This window comes from Scyliorhinus canicula, chromosome 15 (assembly GCF_902713615.1).
Source record: "Scyliorhinus canicula chromosome 15, sScyCan1.1, whole genome shotgun sequence".
Lineage (NCBI taxonomy): Eukaryota > Metazoa > Chordata > Chondrichthyes > Carcharhiniformes > Scyliorhinidae > Scyliorhinus > Scyliorhinus canicula.
Genome location: NC_052160.1, coordinates 71,293,671 through 71,316,003, shown reverse-complemented (window position 1 = coordinate 71,316,003; position 22,333 = coordinate 71,293,671). Strand labels below are relative to the sequence as shown.

Here is a 22,333-nt window from a genome sequence, read left to right as displayed (position 1 = left end):
GTCCGGAGGAAAGGGAGGTCGCCGGTGGGGAGTTCAGCAACAAGCTGCTGAGTTGCGGTTCCCCGTAACACGTGTCAACCACACCCCCAACCCCACCAACACCACTCTTACGACCACACGCACCCCCACCGTTCACCATCCTGACCCCACACACACCCGCATACCAGCCTTATCTATACCCTCACCCCCTCCGCAGCCCACCCCAGCCTCTTGTGTCTTGCAGGACCTGCCAGAGATGGTGGGGTCCATTTGGTGTCCCCCACCCTCAGCCTATGCCACAGCTGGAGCTCCCCCGTGAGTCGAGAGCGATGAGAGCAGCTGGACGGGAGCCTTCGACCGAGACACAGGACACTCCGGAGCTCGGGTTGGAGGATGACATTGAATTCCTGTCACAGCTGTCTCCAACACCCTCCACCATCCCAAAGACACTCACCTCGGTTGGGTACTTCAGCGAAGAAGCTCTCGTGACATTATCTGGTGCTCACCACTCAGCTGATCTGGTACAGCAGATGGAGTTAGGAACTCCCGGGGGGTGAGGGGGGTGGTCGGACAGCAGGCTGACCCCAGGAACTAGCTGCCGTCCAGACGGGTTTCGGGCTTCTGGAAAGGACAGTCGCATCAATTATGGAGATGCAGTTGCAGAGCCAGGGACTACATATGCTGTTGTCGGTGAGTGTCCAGTACCTGCAGGCGCAGTTGGAGGAGTCCAACCGTGTGCAGCAGCAGGTGGTGCTGACCATGCGTACCACCCAGGCCAATACCACATGGGTGGCATCTGGGGTGAAGGCATTAGGGGTGATGGTTTTGGCTATGGATTCACATTTCCAAAGTCTAGGGCACCCTGTGCAGGCACTGGCCGAGACCCAGGACATGGCTGCTGCCTCACAGGCAGCCATGTGCGAGAGCCACCTGGAAAATGCAGCGATGCTCCTCAGCATGGCCCAGTCACAGGACATCGGCAGCATTCCCAGGCACTGCACAGAAACAGGGAGGTGGCCCAGTCCCAGAGAAAGATGGTGCAGACACTGGCTGATGTGACACAGGCCCAGAAGGTGGTGGCACAGTCAATGGGTGATGTGGCACTGTCCCAGATGGAGGTGGTCCACTCCCTGTGCTCCATGGCCGCGAACATGCAGATCCTGGTCGAGGCCAGAGTGGGCCTCCAGGACTGGCAGCACCTGGTGGTGGGGGAGCCTCAGGGGATATCGCCGCTCACATCCCCATCCCATGGAGTAGCCCTGGGGCCAACGGGCACCCTGAGGAGGAGGAGGTGATGGGGCCCGTGCTGGTGACACCCGCATGGAAGGTGCCGGAACACTGCAGCACCTCGGACTGCCCCCGTCCTGTCCCTGGCGTAGCTGGTGGGCAAGGGGCTGAACAGGGAAGCACCACACCACCTGGGATGCTTGACCTCATTAAAAACCCTGGTCAGGACCGGCCCCGCTATCATCGAGAACTTTTTGTAGAACTCTACCGGGTATCCATCCGGTCCCGGGGCTTTCCCCGACTGCATGGCCTTTAGACCCCCCAGTACCTCCTCCACTCTAATCGGGGCCCCCAGCCTGTCCACTAGCCCCCTGCCCACTTTTGGGAAGGTTAGTCCGTCCAGGAACCATTTTATCTCCTCCGACTCCTCCGGGGGTTCTGAAGTGTAGAGCCGACTATAAAGGTGCCAAAACGCCTTATTCAGTCCTGGTGGGTCCTCCACTCTGCTCCCCTCCTCATAAATCACTCTACTTATTTCCCTGGCCACCTCCCTCCTCCTGAGTTGCTGCGCCAGCAATCTTCCAGCCTTCTCCCCATGCTCATATACCGCTCCCCTTGCCTTCCTAAGTTGTTCCATGGCTCTACTCGTGGATAGCACTCCCAGTTCCGCCTGCACTCTCCGTCTCTCCCCGAGTAGGTCCTCCCCCGGGGACTCCGCGTACTCCTCGTCTATCTATCCATTTCTGCTCTGTCCGTCTTTTGTGAGGGCCACGAAGAAACCAGCACGAGTTTTCAGGATACAAAGAAATAACATTTATTTACAATAACATATGTACAACAGCAGCAGCAGCAACTTCCCTTGCTGCTCACTCCTCTCTCTCTGCTGGTTCTAAACTGGCCAGCTCTGTTTTTGCAGGAAGTCTGCTAATGATTTCTCCGCCACCCTCATTGGGGAAGCTCCCATAGGATTGTGGGATTGTCATGGGTCCCCTGCCAATGGTAAGCAGGCAGGTTATAACATCCCTCCCCCACAAAGTCCAAGGAATCCACCGAAGACCCTGGCGAAGGAGGGTGTCGGACTCGTTTTGCCGCAGGCCCGACACCATTTGCATGAGGCGCTGGATCGGGCGGCATGTAACAAGATGGAGACCGGCGCTTCCGTGATGAATGTCATAACGGTTGTACATCCACAGCCTGTGGGACAAGGATTCCCCCGCTGAGGTGTCTTGTGTCTCCATCTTGGAGTCAGAGTCTGCTGCCTCTGTCATCTCGGTGTCTTTATCTCCACGCGGTTCTGTCACGACCTGCGCAGGCTTTGAATGAGGCACCAGAGGAAGATTGTGAGGAATACTTTCCATTGAGTCTGGTCTCTGTGGCTGTAGAAATGAGCTCCTGGGGCGGGGAATATTTGGAAGGGATAGTCTTCTGGACCGAACATGGTCTACACGTTTGCGCTGGAGACGACCCTGGGCTTGTACCTGGTAAAAGATAGGGCCCGTTTGGCGAAAGATTACGCCAGGGACCCACTGGACACCACCAGCAAAATTCCGAATGAACACTGGGTCACCGGGCGTAAACTGCCGAATGGGCCGATGCCGAGAAAAACCATGTCCCTGCCGTTCTTGTGTGCGGCGTACTTTTGCGCCAATGTCCGGGAAAACCATGCTAATGCGGGTGCGAAGTCTCCGGCCCATTAGGAGTTCTGCGGGAGCAACCCCAGTCACAGCATGGGGGGTGGTCCTACATGAAAACAAAAAACGGGCCAGTCTCGTGTCCATCGACCCGGAAGACTACTTCTTTAGGCCACGTTTGAAAGTCTGTACTGCACGCTCTGCCAACCCATTTGAAGCCGGGTGGTAAGGGGCAGTGCGGATATGGCGTATGCCATTCATCTTCATGAACCTCGCAAACTCCTCACTTGTGAACGGAATGCCATTGTCCATGACCAGCACCTCGGGGAGGCCATGCGTACTGAAAGACAAACGCATCTTCTCGATTGTTGCGCAGGACGTTGTGCCTCCCATCTTATGCACCTCTAGCCATTTAGACTGGGCGTCGATTAACAGAAGGAACATGGATCCTTGAAAAGGGCCGGCGAAATCCGCATGCAAGTGCGCCCAAGGCTGCCCTGGCCATTCCCAGTGATGTAGAGGCGCGGCCGGCGGAAGCTTCTGATGCTCCTGGCAAATGGAGCAGTTTTGGGCCACCTTCTGAATGTCGATGTCGAGGCCTGGCTACCAGACATAACTCCAGGCCAACATTTTCATTTTGGTCACACCTGGATGCCCATTGTGCAAGTCTCTCAGCAGCAGCTCCTGTCCTTTTTCCGGGACAATCACACACGTCCCACACAAGAGAATACCGTCTTCCACGCTGAATTCGGACAGCTTGGTGGCAAATGCCCGCAACTCGCCTGGGAGCTGTCTATGCTGCCCACCGTACAGGACTATGTGCCGAAACTTTGACAGGACTGGCTTCGTCTGGGTCGACTCACGGATCTGTGATGCCGTGACAGGCAAGGTGTCCATAGAATTTAGGGTTGCAACCACCTCACCAGACATGGGGGTCGACATGAGGCCGGTCGATAAAGGCAATCGGCTCAGTGCGTCGGCATTCCCTATCTGGGTTCCTGGTTTGTGCTCCAGAGAATACTCGTATGCAGCGAGCAACAAAGCTCAGCGCTGGATCCATGCGGAAGCAATGGGCAGTATTGGCTTATCCTCTCTGAAAGTCCCAGCAGAGGCTTATGATCAGTCACGATAGTGAAGTGGCGGCCATATACGTACTGGTGGAAGCGTTTCACCGCAAAGACCACTGCCAGGCCCTCCTTCTCGATCTGCGCGTACTTTTTTTCCGCTGCAGTCAATGTGCGGGAGGCGAAAGCTATCGGCCGCTCGGCCCCGTTCTCCATCTTGTGGGACAGGACGGCCCCAATACCATACGGGGATGTGTCACATGTGACGAGCAAAGGCTTTCCAGGATCATAGTGGGTTAGTAACCCAGACAACGGCAATTGTTGTTTTACCCGCCGGAAAGCGGTTTCTTGCGGCTGACCCCAAACCCAGGACTGATTCTTCTTTAGCAGAAGGTGCAACGGGGCCAGTGTAGTTGCCAGATTGGGGAGGAACTTTCCGTAATAGTTTACGAGGCCGAGAAACGAACGAAGATGCAAAGTGTCAGTCGGGGCGGGGGCCTGTTGAATCGCGCGCACCTTCTCTGCGACGGGGTGCAAACCTTTGCGGTCCACCTGATAACTCAGGTAGACTACTTCCTTCGCACTTTGTGCGACGTAAACGGACTTCAGTCTCCGAAAAGCTTCAAAGGACAGTCTCCAAATTTTCCAAATGTTCCTGCTCCGACGTCCCTGAAATCAAAACGTCATCCAAGTAGACAGCAACATGCGGTAAACCTCTCAAAATGCCCTCCATAACGCGTTGAAAAATAGCGCAGGCAGAGGATACTCCAAATGGCAAACGTGTATATTTATACCGTCCCCGGTGTGTATTACTCGTTACATATGGCCGGGAGACAGGGTCCAGCTCCAACTGTAGGTAGACGTGACTCATATCTAATTTTGTGAACGAGAGTCCGCCTGCAAGCTTCGCGTAGAGATCCTCTATGCGAGGCATTGGGTATCAGTCGAGTCGGGAAGCCTTAATAACTGTAAGTTTATAGTCGCCGCACAAGCGAATTGTGGCATCTGGCTTCATTACAGGTACAATTGGTGCTGCCCAGTAAGCGAAACGGACGGGCCTGATGATACCCAAAGTCTCCAAACGAGTGAGCGCCCCTTCTACCTTCTCGAGCAAGGTGTAAGGCACCGGGCGCGCCTGGAAATAACGCGGCGTGGCTCCTGGTTCGACTTGGATACGGGCTACAGCCCCTTTTATTTTCCCCAAACCGGGCTGGAATACATCTGGGTATCATCCTAGCACCTCAGTCAACCCTCCAGAAACTGTTCGGAGGATGTGCTGCCACTGCAACCACAAATGGCGCAACCAGTCCCGACCCAACAGGCTGGGCCCATGGCCGCACACCACGATAAGTGGGAAACGCCCCACCTGGCATCCATAAACAACAGGGGCCATCGTAGTTCCTGCAATGTCCAATGGTTCCCCGTGTAGGCGGCCAACCTGGCCTGTGTGTCGGTTAATGTAAGGGTCTGTACACCCTACTTGACGTGGTCGAATGTCCTCTGGGCGATCACGGAGACCACTGCGCCAGTGTCCAACTCCATCTCAAGCGGGTGACCATTGACCTGTACTGTCACTTTAATGGGGGCCACACGGGGAGCTGCCACACAATGCAGCTGCAGGCAGTCGTCCTCCGTCTCCACGTCCTCGGGAGTAGTCGTCACAGGTTTATCCAAATGAAAGGTACGGCCCCTGGGCTGGCCCCAGTTTCGGTCGGAACGATGGCACCTCTGGCGCCCCCAGGACCAGCGTCCACGACGGGGTCGGCGCCTACAAGTCTGAGCCACGGACATGGCTCCTCATCCATTGGTTCTGGAACAGGTTCCCTTCGGGGAGGAATGTCCGATGGCCACTGGCGTCGATCCGGACGTCGCCTCGCCCAAGTGCAGGGGTGCAGGGGGACGCTTTCGGACGGAAGGGGTTGCGCCCCAAGGCTTGCACCTCCATTCCCTGTAGCTCCTGCACTCCTCGTTCTGCGCTCTCTCAGGACAATATTATTTGAATGGCCTGTTGAAAAGTCAATGTTGGCTCGGCTAACAACTTTCTCTGGGTGGCCGCATTGTTAATACCGCAAACCAAACGGTCGCGTAACATTTCTGACAAAGACACACCATAGTCACAGTACTCCACAATCCTGCGTAGCCTGGATAGAAAGTCGGCAAGGGATTCTCCCGGGGTCCTCTCAGCGGTATTAAACCGGTAACGTTGGACTATCGTGGATGGGGTTGGGTTAAAATGTTGCCCCACTAAGTTCACAAGTTCAACAAACGTTTTGGGGTCCGGCGCAGCTGGGTACGTAAGGCTTCTAATCACCCCAAACGTATGCGGGCCGCAGGGGGTGAGCAATATGACCACCTGGCGCTCGTTTTTGGTGATGTTGTTTGCCCGGAAATAGTAATGCATCCGTTGTGCGTACTGGTTCCAGCTTTCCAGCGCAGCATCAAAAACATCCAAACGTCCATACAGAGGCATGGTGTAACAGAAAACAACTTCCAACCTCTATCCAACAAAAATCCAGAGAGGTGGCTTCAGCAGTGTAGACAGCTATTCACTTTAACCCTCGTCGCCAGTTTTGTGTGGGCCATGAAGAATCCAGCACGAGTTTTCAGAATACAAAGAAATGACATTTATTTACAATAACATATATATACAACAGCAGCAGCAACTTCCCTTGCTGCTCACTCCTCTCTCTCTGCTGGTTCCAAACTGGCCAGCTCTATTTATGCAGGGAGTCTGCTAATGATTTCTCTGCCCTCCTCATTGGGGAAGCTCATACACCCATAGAATTGTGGGATTGTCATTAGTCCCCAGCCAATGGTAAGCAGGCAGGGTATAAAACCGTCCTATCCGTGAGCCTGAATTGAGATCAGCTCCCCCCTCACTACTGCCTTCAGCGCCTCCCACAGGGTCGCTGCTGAAACTTCCCCCGTATCGTTCACCTGCAGGTAATTTTGCATACACTTCCGCAGTCTCTCACATATCCCCTCCTCCGACAACAATCCTATATCTAACCTCCATTGCTGGCGTTGATAATTCTCCCCGCAAGCCTGCAGGTCCACCCAATGTGGGGCATGGTCCGAGATAGTGATCGCCGAGTATTCCGTATTCTTTACCTCCCCTACACAGCGAGTAAAATGAGTAGCCCCTTCCCGTCGGCTGTCTGGCTCTCCAGGGGTCCACTGCCTCCATTTGCTCCATGAACCCTTTCAACTCCCTTGCCATTGCTGGGAGCCTACCCATTCTGGGGCATGTCCGGTCGAGCCCCGGGTCGAGGACCATATTGAAGACCCCCCCCCATAATCAACTTGCGTGAGTCTAGGTCTGGGATTTTCCCCAGCACTCTTTTAATAAAGTCAGCGTCATCCCAATTCGGAGCATATATATTCACCAGCACCACTCTCCTCCCCTCCAGCTTGCCCTTTACAGGAAGGAATCTGCCCCCGCCGTCTGTGACTACGGCCTCCACCTCAAATTAAACCCGCTTATTAATCATAATTGCTACCCCACTGGACTTAGAGTCCAAGCCCGAGTGGAAGACCTGGCTGCTCCAGCCCTTCCTTAGCCTAGTATGGTCCGACACTTTCAAATGTGTCTCCTGCACCATAATTACGTAAGCCTTTAGAGCCCATAAGTATGCGAACACACGTGCCCGTGTGACTGACCCATTTAGTCCTCTGACATTCCAAGTGATCAGCCTGGTAGGGGGGCACACGTCCCCCCCCCCCCGGTCAATCATAACCCTTCTTGGGCCCAGCCCCGGCCCATGTGCCGCGCGTCTCTTGGTTCGCATCTTGGCAGTTTCCACCCCCGACCTCCTCTCCAATACCTACTTCAGACCCCTCCCACGTCAACAGAATAACTTTCCCCCCCCCCCCTTCCCCCCCTAGCAACGTCTCCCAATAACCCCACCCCTGCCATCTACTGGCTGTATACACACCCCCCACCTGACTCCCTTGACTAGCCAATATCCTAGCCCAATGACTCAACCCTCCGGCGCCCACTTGTCTCGCTCCCATTGTTTCCCCGACCTCATCCTCCCACTCATCAACACACCACCCCCCGATCTGACCTACTGGAGCAGTCACACTAAAATGGGAAAGATCAAACAAGATGGGGACATTAAACAGCAAAGTGAAGCAGTTCCAGGTGTAATAGAGTTCCAGCTGTGTAAACAGATAAGTGTTAACACAAGTCCCTTTCTGAGCATTAATAAAGTAACAACGCAGTAACACAGTACCTGAATAACACCCACCCAAAACAAACATAAAAACCCACAACCAAAAACTTTAATTCCCATTGCTTACTGGCCACCTTTATATCCCCCCCCCCCCCCCCCCCCCCACCCCCGGCAAACCGCGTAGGCAAAAGCTGCCAAAAATACAACACATGGCACCTTTAAAGCAGTAAACAGTCGACCGGCAGTCCAGGCACAGTCGGCATCCCCCCAAACAATAACTCTCGGACTCTAGCTTGAGCCCATGGGTCCTTTTTTCGGGACCAGCCCCTGATCCCTCGCGCAGTCCATCGCTTCTTCGGGCTCGGAGAAGTAGTGGTGTTGGCCCTGATGTGTGACTCAAAGACAAGCCAGGAAGAGCAGACCAACTTCACCTGCTTTTTAAATAAAACCTCCTTAACTTGTTGAAAGGCTGCTCGCCGCCTAGCCACCTCCTGGCTTAGGTCCTGATCAATGCGAAGAACACTGTTATTCCACGTGCTGCTCCTAGCGCTCTTTGCCCACTGCAACACCCGCTCCTTATCCGTGAACCTGTGGAACCTGATCACCATCGGATGGGGGGGGGGGGGGGGGGGGGGGGACCCCCTGGACGCATCTGCCTCGCCTGAACCCTATGTGCCCCCTCCAGCTCCGGCGGTCGCGGAAAGTCGTCAGCCCCCATCAGCTACAGCGGCAGGTCAGCCACAAACGCTGTGGATCTGCTCCCTCAGCCCCTTCCGGGAGGCTGATGATCTCAGATTTTGTCTGCGGGCTCTATTTTCCGGCTTCTCTACTCTGTCCAGCAGTCTCCTCTGCCTCTCCTTCAACACATCGACTTCTAGCGCCACAACCGTCTGCGTGTCCGCCTGCTCCTCCACTGCTTCCCCCAGCTCCTTAACTTTTTTGTCCTGGGCGACCAATCTCTGGTTCAATTGGTCCACTGCCTTCTGAACTGGGTCCAAGTTATCCCGCTTCAACTCTTCAAAACTGCTTTTAATCACCTGCAGCATGTTTTCCAGCGCTTGCTGGATCGCCAGGTCCGAGGCCTGCAGGTCCGCCATCTTTGCTCAAGGGTCAGCTTCCACTGTACTTTGCCTTTGTCCTTTTCTCTCCCGTTTGCGCTGCTTCCTGCTCTCCTGGGGTTCCATGCAGCTCTGCCCGTTACTCAGCCCCTCCGTGGCCGTCTTTCCAGCGCTCAGCAGTCCCAAATAAACCGGGGAACCAGGCCCACAACTCCCGCTGGAGCGAGAGCCACCGAATGCACGGCTTACTCACTCATCGCCGCCACCAGAAGTCTTCACCTATCACTTTTAACTATTTTACCTATCAGGTGTATTAGAAAATAGCTGGCTTCTACATACGCTCTGCGGCCCCCTTCTGGCACCCCCATGTCGGGGCTACTGTGGGCATTGCCCTAGGGTTGGCCACGTGATTTCCGCTGCCGGCTGGTGGGGGCGGGGGTTGGAGAATGCTGTGCCATAGAGTGGGGTGCAGGGGTGGAGGCTGGGGTTGGGGCTGGGTTGCAGGGAGGGGGGGGGGGGGGTGGCAGAACCAGGGGCCAAAGTGGATGGTCAGTGAGGTGCGCAGCAAGGTGGCTGCCTTGCTGTTTGTGCACAGACACCGCTCTACTCCAGTGGGGCCCATCACCCCCCCCCCCCCTCCACTGCACTGGCCCTTGCATGGACCACGGCCCCCCCCCCATGACACCCAGCCAGTGTCCGGACTGGTAGCCCACGTTCGTTCCTCTACATTTCTCTCCCTGTCGTGACACCAGTTTCCTGATTTTTAAAAGCAGAGGTGAGCTTCACCGTCACGAATTCCCTCCAGCGGAGGCAGAGTATCGCAGAAGCCCCGGACAATACAAGGTCAGGCCCGCTAATGATATGCGCACAATGTTTACTGCAAGGGCAGAGTGCAACAGATAGACATCGTTGTTGAGGCACCGAAGGATAGTGATTTGGCATGAAACCGCGAGGGCAGCACGGTGGCACAGTGGTTAGCACTGCTGCCTCATGGCGCCGAGGTCCCAGGTTCGATTGCTGGCCCTGGATCACTGTCCGCGTGGAGTTTGCACATTCTCCCCGTGTCTGCGTGGGTCTCACCCCCACAACACAAAAGATGTGCAGGCTAGGTTGATTGGCCACGCTAAATTGGGCTGGTTTAGCTCACTCAGCTAAATCGCTGGCTTTTAAAGCAGACCAAGCAGGCCAGCAGCACGGTTCGATTCCCGTACCAGCCTCCCCGGACAGGCGCCGGAATGTGGCGACTAGGGGCTTTTCACAGTAACTTCATTGAAGCCTACTCGTGACAATAAGCGATTTTCATTTCATTTCATTTTCATTGTCATTCAATTTAGAAAAAAAATAACTGGATACACTAAATTCATAATAAAAACAATCTGCCGCCTGTCACGATTTTGGCGTCAAAACCGATTCTTCTGCCCAATCACATTTTCTGACTTGGCGTCAGCCGACAGCATCCCGCTGATGCAATGTCATGAATTTGAAATACTTACTCGTTAGTTTTACTGATGGCCCCAGAGAAAGTGAAGTCAAAAAATACTCAATGTTGTGGTAGAGAGGAAAAGCTGATCATAATCAGGGTGGGATTCTCTGTCCCGCTGCACCCGTTTATGGAGCGGCAGTGGGATCCCCCAGCAGTCGCCAAAGGGGTTTCCTATTGTGGACACCCCACGCAGTCGGGAAATCCCTGGGCATGATTGCACTGCCGGCCAAGTGGAGGATCCCGACAACGGAGAATCCAGCCCAATGTGTGTGTTAAAGAGGAATAACTGAGAATAGTCAATGTATGTGGTAGAGAGGAATAGCTGAACATAGTCAATGGGCGCGATTCTCCGCACTCACGACGGTGGGGAGAATAGCGGGGGTCGTAAATTTTTACGGCGACGCTGTTCCGACGCCCTCCCGCTATTCTCCGAACCCCGCAAAATCTCGGAGTCGCCATTCCCGACAAACGCCTCCTTCACGCCCCCGACACGACCAGATTCGCCACTAATAGCCCCCCGACACGACCACATTCGCCACTAATAGCCCCCCCCCGCTATTCACCGTCCCGGATGGGCTGAAGTCCCGACATCATCGCGCCCTGTTTGCACGGCGTGAAACACACCTGCTATTTAAGTTCGTCAACCAGTCGTGCTGGCTGACGACAGCTTGGAGGAGGTGAGCGCACCGCTCGAGTCGGGCCACAACGGAGAAGGCATCCCTGAGAACGGGAGGGGGGCTCCAGAGCGGGGGCAGTGGGGGAGACGGAGGGGGCAGTGGGGGAGACGGGGGGGGCAGTGGGGAAGACGGAGGGGGCAGTGGGGGAGACGGAGGGGGGAGTGGGGGGGGGGAGTGGGGGAGACGGGGGGGAGTGGGGGAGACGGGGGGGAGTGGGAGTGGGGGGGGTTAGGTAGAGAGTGAGCGAGTGAGCCGTCCAACCCCGTAACAAAATGTCTGCCACCATGTCGGTCACGAGGACACGGCCGCTGGTTGCCCTGTGGCTTACGGCTTCTGTAGGTTAGCACAATGTATGTGAACTGAACGCCTATGTTCTGCGCAGTGGTTGGGGCCGCTCTACTGGATTTGGAGATGCAGCAGCATCCACATCCACAACCCGCAGTGGATGCAGGGCCAGCTGCAGCAGCAGAGGGAAGGGCCGAGGAGTTGCCAGTCGTCGAGCAGCATGGGGGGGAGGAGGAGGAGGGGGAGGAGGAGAGAGTGAGGGTGCAGCCACGGCGCCAGAGGCGACGACCAAAGCCGAGGGTGTACCGTGTCCGGGTCTCTTTCCTAACAATGACGGACATCGTCTGCAGGAGGAGACTCCGGCTGAGTAGGCAGACGGTGATACATATCTGCCAACTCCTGTCGCACCTCGCCCCACGTGGAACGGGGGGAGGACATGCGATCCCGGTTGCCATCAAGGTGACGGTCGCTCTTAACTTCTATGCTACCGGCTCCTTCCAGTCTCCGAGCGGGGACGTCTCCGGGATCTCCCAGTCATCGGTCCACAGGTGTATCCGGGATGTGACCGATGCCCTCTATGCCATCGTGGACCGCTACATCACCTTTCCCGAGGACCAAGCAAGTCAAGACTCACGAGCTTGTGGATTTGCCAGCGTGGCCGGGATACCGAGGGTGCAGGGGGCAATCGATTGTGTTCACGTCCCCATGCGCCCGCCTACAGGGGACAGGGATGTGTTCACAAACAGAAGGGGGACATACTCCATGAATATCCAGGTGGTATGCGACCCCCACATGAGGATCATGAACGTCTCTGCAAGGTTCCCAGGGAGTGTGCATGACTCCTACATACTGGCGCAGTCGTTCATCCCTGCGATGTTTGAGGGACGCCCCCCCGGCTGAGGGGCTGGTTGCTAGGCGACAGGGGTTATCCGCTGAGGTCTTGGCTGATGACACCTATACGGAGGCCTCAGACCAATGCGGAAACACGATACAACGAGGCCCATGCAGCAACCAGGGGTGTGGTGGAGCGCTGCCTTGGCCTCCTGAAGATGAGATTCAGGTGCCTGGACCGCTCCGGAGGGGCCCTGCAGTACCAGGCCGAAAGGGTCGCTCGCATTGTAGTGGTCTGCTGTGCGATGCACAACATCGCGATGCAGATGACCTGCTGCAGGAGGCAGAGGGAGATGCCAGTGGCAGTGGTGCCAGCACAGAGGAGGAGGAGGAGGAGGAGGAGGAGGAGGAGGAGGAGGAGGAGGAGGAGAGGGAGGAGGAGGAGGCTGGTGGAGTGGCGGGCGCAGCACGCAGACACGACCCAGGTGCTGGTGATGTCCAGGAGGCGGCACGACAGACCCGGCGAGGACGGCGGGCACGCGACGCCTTGGTGGCAGCACGGTTCACGCATCGCATGTGACGTCCCCGCTGAACACCAAACCACCACCTGCATCGCTAGTCGTGCAGAGGGTCAACACACAACTTCCACCACCACAACCCCCCCCCCCACCCCCTCTGTGTACCCTGCTCCACTTCGACATCACCCTTACCACTGGGTCCAGACGGTATGGCACAACATTGATGGCTGTGTCAGCGGGTGTGATCAGTGCCATGTGGAATGATGACAGCCCGCTCTGCGATGAGCTATGAGCTCAGAATCGTTAGAGAGAGTCTGACCCATGGCAATAGCTGAACCATCCACCTTGGTGGCCGCTGAGATCGTCACTGACACTCCATCACGTGGCCGCGTGGGCTAGCTGTGGGAGGGGTTGGGGGGGGGGGGGGGGCAGGGACTGCACACCCGGCACCGAAGTTTCACCACTCGTCAACCCCAGCGACACTCGGTCACCATCACAAATCCTGTGGCTGTGGAACAATCACACGGTATTACAAGTAAGGTGGAACAGTGCGTTTAATGTTAACAATTATTTACAGGTGCCCTAGCCCCTACAACTAAACTGTGCCCTTCACCCGTGCCAACTTACTCAGTGTCTATCTTAGTTGCCTTACGGGCCCTACCACTACGTCTAAGTGACTCCCCAGATGATACAGCAGGAGTGGAGGAGGATTGCTGCGAATCGCCCCCCTCGACTCGTTTCTCCTTGGCCAAGCGTTTCCTGGGGCGACCCGGCCTTGATGGGCCAGGCTGCTCTGCGGGCGTCTCAGGTGACATTGTGCCACCCTGCTCTGCCTGCTGCCCACCCGATGCACCAGGGATGGGACGGGGGGAGGCCGAGAATTCCGGGACGTCCTGTGATGGACTTAATGGGACAGGCCCCGAAACCTCCTCCTCCCTCGGGGAGCCCGGTGGCCCCCGGGCCTCACTTTGGGACAGAGGTGCGAGCGGGGAGGTGCCCCGTCGCACCACCGACACCTGGCGCTGCCAGTCCTGGAGGCCTGCAACGGTATCCACCAGGATCCGAAGGTTTGCAGAGACGGAGTCCAGGGAGTTAGACATTCCCGCCAGGGACTGTGCGATCTCAACCTGTGAGTGCACAACGCCATCCAGCACATGTGTCAGGCAGTTGATGCTCTCGGCGACTGACTGCTGCGACTGGCCAATGACCTGGTGAGACTGGGCCAAGGCCTGCAGGGCGCCGGCAATGTCGTTTTGCCTCTGGCACATTGCTGCCTGTGAGAGGGCAACCCTGTCCAGGGCCGAGGATGACGCGTGCACATTAACCCCAATGCCTTGCATAACCTGACCCATTGCCTCCACCGCGGATGCCACCCGTGCGGTGTCGGACTGGGTCTCTGCCATGAGCGGCACCACTCCCTGCTCGTGGACGCGGTTCAACTCCTCTAACAGCGTCTGCAGAGTCTGGAAGGAAGCCCTCATCCCGTCGTTGTTTCCCTGGGTTTCTTGAGGCATCGGCTGTGCGGGTGGGTTGAGAAACTCCAGGAACTCCGAAAACGTCTGGGAGCCAGCTGCATCCTGGGCCTGGTCTGGCCTCCGCGAGTCCGGGCCCTCGGTTGCTCCGACCTCCACCTGCTGTACCTGCTCAGCTGTGATGTGCAAACCAGACTGTGACCCAGGAGACTCATCACTAAATAGGTCCGCCGGGGTGAGTGTCTCAGGGATGATGGATGTTGTGGGAGATAGCAGTGCCGCAAGCCCGATGTTTTCGTAATTTAGCCCCTCCTCAATGGTGTGGGGCCGCTCAGAGTCCGGAGGGTTATCCCTGGCCATTTCCGGGGGTTGTGTTCTCGCCACCCTCTGGGCGTCCTGATCCGCAGATTGCGTTGGGGAGGATGGGACTCCCCGCTGATCGGGCACCCTCTGTCGTGCGGCCCCGGGTGAGGTGGGGGCAGATGCCTGTGTCCGTCTGCAGCCAGACGGCCCTGGTCGTTCGGCATCACGTCCTAGGGAAGAGAATGAGACGGGTTATTTAGATTTGCTCGGCCGGGCGCTGGACTGTCCCAGTGGGCAGCGTGTGAAGGGACAGAGGATGGGGGACGTATCCCAGTGGGCAGGGTGTGTGAAGGGACAGAGGATGGGGGAGGTATGCCAGTGGGCAGGGTGTGTGAAGGGACAGAGGATGGGGGAGGTGTCCAAGTGGGAAGGGTGTGTGAAGGGACAGAGGATGGGGGAGGTGTCCAAGTGGGCAGGGTGTGTGAAGGGATAGAGGATGGGGGAGGGGTGGGTGTTTGTCAAGGAGGGTTGTCTCACTTGCTGCAGATCCGCCAACCTCGCATAGCGCGACATCCCGGGTGGCAGACCCCCCAACAAGGTCCAGTGCCCTCTGCTCAAAGGTGGTGAGGGGGTGCAGGTTGGGCGAACCCCCTCCAGTCTTGTGCCGCTCACGGTTGTTGTGAGCGGACTTGGCCTGTTGGGGGAGGGTACATAGGTAGATCATTACAATACGGCAGGTATCAGCAGTCCGTTCAGATACTGGCACAGTTTGGGGGTCAAGTTGTCATAAGACGATTGCATCTCTTCACGAGGCCAGAGCGCTGGGTCTGTGACAACTTTGTGAACCATCCTCAAATAACTCTGGCCCAATCCTCCTCCACCCCCCATGCCAGGGGGGGAGGTGGGTGATTAGGTAAAGGGGGGGGGAGGGATGGTTGTGACCAGGGGGCACCTTCTTGGCACTTACCCTGGCAGCCCTGGCGAGGTCGTGTAGCTTTTTCCGGCACTGCTCTGCAGAGCGAGGGTTCTGCCCCACAGCACTGACGGCAGCGGCCACCTCACGCCAGGCCTGGCGTACCGCGCTGGCAGGTTGGCGATGCCCTCTCCGCGGGCAGAGGATGCCCCTCCTCTGCTCGACAGCATCGAGCAGAGTCTCGACATCGGCCTCCACAAAACGAGGTGCGGCTCTCCTGGACTCCGACATCATGGCCAACAGATTCTGTGCTCGCCCGCGCCTTTTTACGGCGTCGGGCGGCGTCACGTGGGCGTGATCGTGTCGTCGCCGCGTTCCGTCGTCATCGCGCACGTGATTGACGCGGCCGCGTTATTAGCCCATTTCCCGGAAGTGAATACGTTGGGAAATGGACCCTTCCCGACCGTCGTAAAACGCGCCCGTTTTTTACGACAGTTTCACGATTTTTCGCGGGTGCGGAGAATCGCGCCCAATGTGTGTGTTTAAGAGGAATAACTAAAAATAGTCAATGTGTTTGTTAAAGAGGAATAGCTGAACATAGTCAATGTGTGTCAAAGAGGAATAGCTGAACATAGCCAATGTGTGTATTAAAGAGGAATAACTGAGCATAATCAATGTGTGTGGTAAAGATGAATATTTGGAACATGTATTTATTAGCCACCTTCTCAAGCTGTGGGCCTTGCAAAAAGCTATACTGTCAGAGCTTCATATTTGATATTGTGACGGTCAGTTTTACAGTCCTGTCTGTTGGGTACAATGCCAGTGCAACAACAACACAAGCCACAGTGGCAGGCGTCCAAAAAGCATGCTTATCACAGCAATCGAGAATAATACACAAATTAGTAAATTAACCAGAAAACATTCATGGAAATTAACTCCATGCATAAAAATTTAAAGTATAAAATTGCTGTTGTGACCTGAAGAGTTTCATTTTGTAAGATTTGTAATCCATTGTCGAATAAATCCAATCTCATCATCAAATCATCTGGAAGTCCTTTCTTATCTATAAATATAGAAATAGAATTCAGTATTAATGTGTCTGAAGCTCTTTTGCTGTAATATGTAAAAAAAAATTGGTTATGACTGATTTTTTTTGTCAAGTAAATAAGATACAGTGGGGAGGAGTTTTGTTTCTCTTTCACTAAGTCTAAATTTATCTGCATTCAGGCTGGAATTTTCCGTCACCTCACACTGGCGGGATTATCCAGTCCCACCAATCTGAATGGAGACATCAATGTCTGCAAAATTCTGGCCTCCGTGTGGCTTTTCTTTGATCGTCTTTGAATAATGCTTTGGGATCTCTTACCCGAGAGGTCAGTCAGTTTATCGTCTTATCCTGAAGAATAGCATCAGACAGAGACTTCCCTCAGCTCAGGCTGCATGCTCATGGGGAGGCAGTGGCGTAGTGGTATTGTCGCTGGACTAGTAATCCAGAGCCCCAAGGTCATGCCCTGGGTTCGAATCCCGCCATCGCAGATGGTGAAATTTGAATTCAATAAAACCTGGAATTAAATGTCTATATGAAGACCATGAAACCATTGTCGATTGTTGTAAAAACACACATGGTTCACTAATGTCCTTCAGGGAAGGAAATCTGCCATCCTTACCTGGTCTGGCCTACATGTGACTCCAGACCCACAGCAATGTGGTTGACTCTTAATTGCCATCAGGGATGAGCAACAACTCCTGATCCAGCCAGTGATGCCCATATCCCGGGAACAAATAAAGAAAAGTCTCTGAAGTGGAGCTTCAACCAACAACTCCGTCACTGAGATCCAAGAACAATATCACTCCCATCTTTGACTACCATCTCAAATCCTAGATAGCCTGTGTAATGCTAATCATTTGATTACAAATATTCAATAACTAATTCATTACATTTAGATTGTTTGATACATATAGTGCATGAATCAGGTAAAATTATGTTAGTTCTGGCAGTTGTTCATATCTTTTATCTCCCACCAGCTGTCAGGCAATGTACTCGCAATTGGGGAAGGTTGCTGATAATTCCTCAGTGGAGCTGAATCTCCCTGAGGCTGCACTACCGCAGGACTATTCACCAGATCAAATACTCATACTTTGGTGGGATCACTGAGAGAGGAAGCAGATGACTGACATGAAAAGGGAGTAAAAGCAGTTGTTGGTGGGAGGGACTGCAGTGGATAGCCTGAGTTGGAAGTTGACCCCCTCCAAGTTCTGCTCATCTGGACAGATGCTGCAGGCCAGGGACAATCGATGTGGAGGAAACCGCTGAGCAACAGGAGACAAAAGGTGATGCACCGACAGGCCTTCCAAATGAACACAGTAGGATTGCAGGGAATTAACCTCAGGCATGAGGGGAGGGTGACACTCAGCCACTAAGATGATGTTTCTTTCACTGGACAGAGTGGCGAGTGCCTTAAAATGTCTGAGTGCACCTTTAACACCAGCACGCCCACTCGTTACCATCTATGAATGACCTCTATGAATGCCTTCACTAAGTAGTGGGAACAGTCAAGTGAAGGGAAAGGGGACATGAATTTGGGAACTCCACTCGAAAGTCATCCATTTTTCTCCCACAACCCAACTCCCAGTCAGTGACCCATACATAACTTAGAACATAGAACATACAGTGCAGAAGGAGGCCATTCGGCCCATTAAGTCTGCACTAACCCAATTAAGGCCTCACTTCAACCTGATCCCCTTAACCCAATAACCCCTCGTAAACCTTTTTGGACATGAAGGACAATTTAGCATGGCCAATCCGCCTAACCTGCATGTCTTTGGACTGTGGGAGGAAACCGGAGCACTCGGAGGAAACCCACGCAGACACGTGGAAAACGTGCAGACTCCGCACAGACAGTGACCCAGCAGGGAATCAAACCTGGGCCCCTGCCACTGTGAAGCCACAGTGCCAACCACTGTGCTACCGTGCTGCCCAGAATAACCAGAATTCCTTTTCAAAACGGGGCCCTTCTCGGTGGTGCCGAGAAACACCCGCGAAACACGCTCAAAACTGGATTATGATATTTCCCGTTAAATCGCGCCCATTGTCTCTCAGAATCCTCTCAACCAAAGATTGACCATAGAAAAAACTCCACGTGAAGCTTATGCATGCAGTGTGATAATGTTATTCTTCAGGCTGTTTTTCACTTATCACAGCCATGTTCTGCAGGTCAATGGGCTCCCGGTGTCATTCCATATACATACAAAAAGGGAAAACAGTTTGGACCTGTATTCTGATTTAACAGCTTTTACTGATAATCCATTTTAAGGCATACAGGACCAGTATCCTTATTTCCCTATTTTTACTGCTTTTTCTTTCCAGCCAGCTGAACCCTTTTGATATTAGCACTTATTTCATGGCTTGTTGCAGCAAACTTTTTATATAATATTTGCAAACAGTTGATTTTTTTTCTAAATCTCCGAGACATCTTCAATAAAGTCAAATTCAGTCCATTATTGTCCCTGCCTGCTAGTCAGTTCCACTGACTTCCAGAACTACATATTAAGGGAATGTAAAATAGGCAGCTGATGTGACATTATCTGTTTAGCACTACACCCTTCCCCACCCGCGATTTGACCTTTCAAATTTGAAAAGGACATAGCTCAACAGATACGACACTGCAGGAAAATTAAATCGATGTTGCACTGCACATTGGGAAGAGTTTTGGGGTTACAGGGGCAGCTGGAGTGGTTGGGAAACCTTGTAATATGAGACTGCCCGACTGTCGTGGAGGTTTGTGTGGGGAAGAACCATGGGGTGGAATGGGCTAGCTTGTTGGAGCTGGAGGAAGCACTTCTGCTTCTCCAGGCCCACAAGCAGTGCTTTAAAAGCAGTTGCCTTTGACTTGTTGGATCATTCAAGACCAGTTAAACCTGGCTAAAAGTAGTTTGAAACACAAATCTTTTAAAAAGGAGGCATGATACGTTCTTAAAAGGTTTTATCAGTGGAGTCACCTTCTGAGAGGAGATAGTTACCAGCCACATGCTGCATTTCCCTAAAAGCAGGAAGTGGATGTTTGACACAAGTTGGGCGCGATTCTCCACTCCCCACTTCGGGTGGGAGAATCGCAGGAGGGCCGGGCGAATCACGACATGCCACCCTGGCACCCCCCCCCCCCCCGCGATTCTCCCACCCTCCAAAATGGCGTGTCGCGGAATCGCCGCTTTTCATGGCGACCGGCGATTCTCCGGCCCGGATGGGCCGAGTGGCCTGACGACCCCGACCGTTTCATGCCGGCGGCAACCACACCTGGTCGCTACCGGCGTGAACATCGCGCGACACGTAAGTGTGGGGCCTGTGGGGGGCGGAGGGAGGATCGAGCACCACGGGCGTGCTCGTGAGGTGACTGGCCCGCGATCGGTGCCCACCGATCGTCGGGCCGGCATAGAACATAGAACGATACAGCGCAGTACAGGCCCTTCGGCCCTCGATGTTGCACCGACATGGAAAAAAAAAACTAAAGGCCATCTAACCTACACTATGCCCTTATCATCCATATGCTTATCCAATAAACTTTTAAATGCCCTCAATGTTGGCGAGTTCACTACTGTTGCAGGTAGGGCATTCCACGGCCTCACCACTCTTTGCGTAAAAAACCCACCTCTGACCTCTGTCCTATATCTATTACCCCTCAATTTAAGGCTATGTCCCCTCGTGCTAGCCACCCCCATCCGCGGGAGAAGGCTCTCGCTGTCCACCCTATCTAACCCTCTGATCATTTTGTATGCCTCTATTAAGTCACCTCTTAACCTTCTTCTCTCTAACGAAAACAATCTCAAGTCCATCAGCCTTTCCTCATAAGATTTTCCCTCCATACCAGGCAACATCCTGGTAAATCTCCTCTGCACCCGTTCCAAAGCTTCCACGTCCTTCCTATAATGAGGCGACCAGAACTGTACGCAATACTCCAAATGCGGCCGTACGAGAGTTTTGTACAACTGCAACATGACCTCATGGCTCCGGAACTCAATCCCTCTACCAATAAAGGCCAACACACCATAGGCCTTCTTCACAACCCTATCAACCTGGGTGGCAACTTTCAGGGATCTATGTACATGGACACCGAGATCCCTCTGCTCATCCACACTACCAAGAATTTTACCATTAGCCAAATATTCCGCATTCCTGTTATTCTTTCCAAAGTGAATCACCTCACACTTCTCCACATTAAACTCCATTTGCCACCTCTCAGCCCAGCTCTGCAGCTTATCTATGTCCCTCTGTAACCTGCAACATCCTTCCGCACTGTCTACAACTCCACCGACTTTAGTGTCGTCTGCAAATTTACTCACCCATCCTTCTGCGCCCTCCTCTAGGTCATTTATAAAAATGACAAACAGCAACGGCCCCAGAACAGATCCTTGTGGTACGCCACTCGTAACTGAACTCCATTCTGAACATTTCCCATCAACTACCACTCTCTGTCTTCTTTCAACTAGCCAATTTCTGATCCACATCTCTAAATCACCCTCAATCCCCAGCCTCCGTATTTTCTGCAATAGCCGACCATGGGGAACCTTATCAAACGCTTTACTGAAATCCATATACACCACATCAACTGCTCTACCCTCGTCTACCTGTTCAGTCACCTTCTCAAAGAACTCGATAAGGTTTGTGAGGCGTGACCTACCCTTCACAAAACCATGCTGACTATCCCTAATCATATTATTCCTATCTAGATGATTATAAATCGTATCTTTTATAATCCTCTCCAAGACCTTACCCACCACAGACGTTAGGCTCACCGGCCTATAGTTACCGGGGTTATCTCTACTCCCCTTCTTGAACAAAGGGACCACATTTGCTATCCTCTAGTCCTCTGGCACTATTCCTGTAGCCAATGATGACATAAAAATCAAAGCCAAAGGCTCAGCAATCTCTTCCCTGGCTTCCCAGAGAATCCTAGGATAAATCCCATCCGGCCCCGGGGACTTATCTATTTTCACCTTGTCCAGAATTGCCAACACTTCTTCCCTACGCACCTCAATGCCATCTATTCTAATAGCCTGGGTCTCAGCATTCTCCTCCACAATATTATCTTTTTCTTGTGTGAATACTGACGAAAAGTATTCATTTAGTATCTCGCTTATCTCCTCAGCCTCCACACACAACTTCCCACCACTGTCCTTGACTGGCCCTACTCTTACCCTAGTCATTCTTTTATTCCTGACATACCTATAGAAAGCTTTTGGGTTTTCCTTGATCCTACCTGCCAAAGACTTCTCATGTCCCCTCCTTGCTGGTCTCAGCTCTCTCTTTAGATCCTTCCTCGCTTCCTTGTAACTATCAAGCGCCCCAACTGAAACTTCATGCCTCATCTTCACATAGGCCTCCTTCTTCCTCTTAACAAGAGATTCCACTTCTTTGGTAAACCACGGTTCCCTCGCTCGACCCCTTCCTCCCTGCCTGACTGGTACGTACTTATCAAGAACATGCAATAGCTGTTCCTTGAACAAGCTCCACATATCCAGTGTGCCCAACCCTTGCAGCCTACTTCTCCAACCAACACGTCCTAAGTCATGTCTAATGGCATCATAATTGCCCTTCCCCCAGCTATAACTCTTGCCCTGCGGGGTATACTTATCCCTTTCCATCACTAACGTAAAGGTCACCGAATTGTGGTCACTGTTTCCAAAGTGCTCACCTACCTCCAGATCTAACACCTGGCCTGG

The 22,333-nt window shown here is 53.8% G+C and overlaps 1 protein-coding gene across 1 annotated transcript in view; it reads right to left on the bottom strand.

Annotated features, from left to right (window-relative positions):
- LOC119978797 (uncharacterized protein C16orf96) overlaps nucleotides 1-22,333 on the bottom strand; it is a 215,449-nt gene that overhangs the window by 104,693 nt on the left and 88,423 nt on the right. The window contains exon 7 of the mRNA XM_038820672.1: nucleotides 16,594-16,679. Coding sequence (XP_038676600.1) covers nucleotides 16,594-16,679 — 86 coding nt within the window. The remainder of the gene's footprint in view (nucleotides 1-16,593; nucleotides 16,680-22,333) is intronic.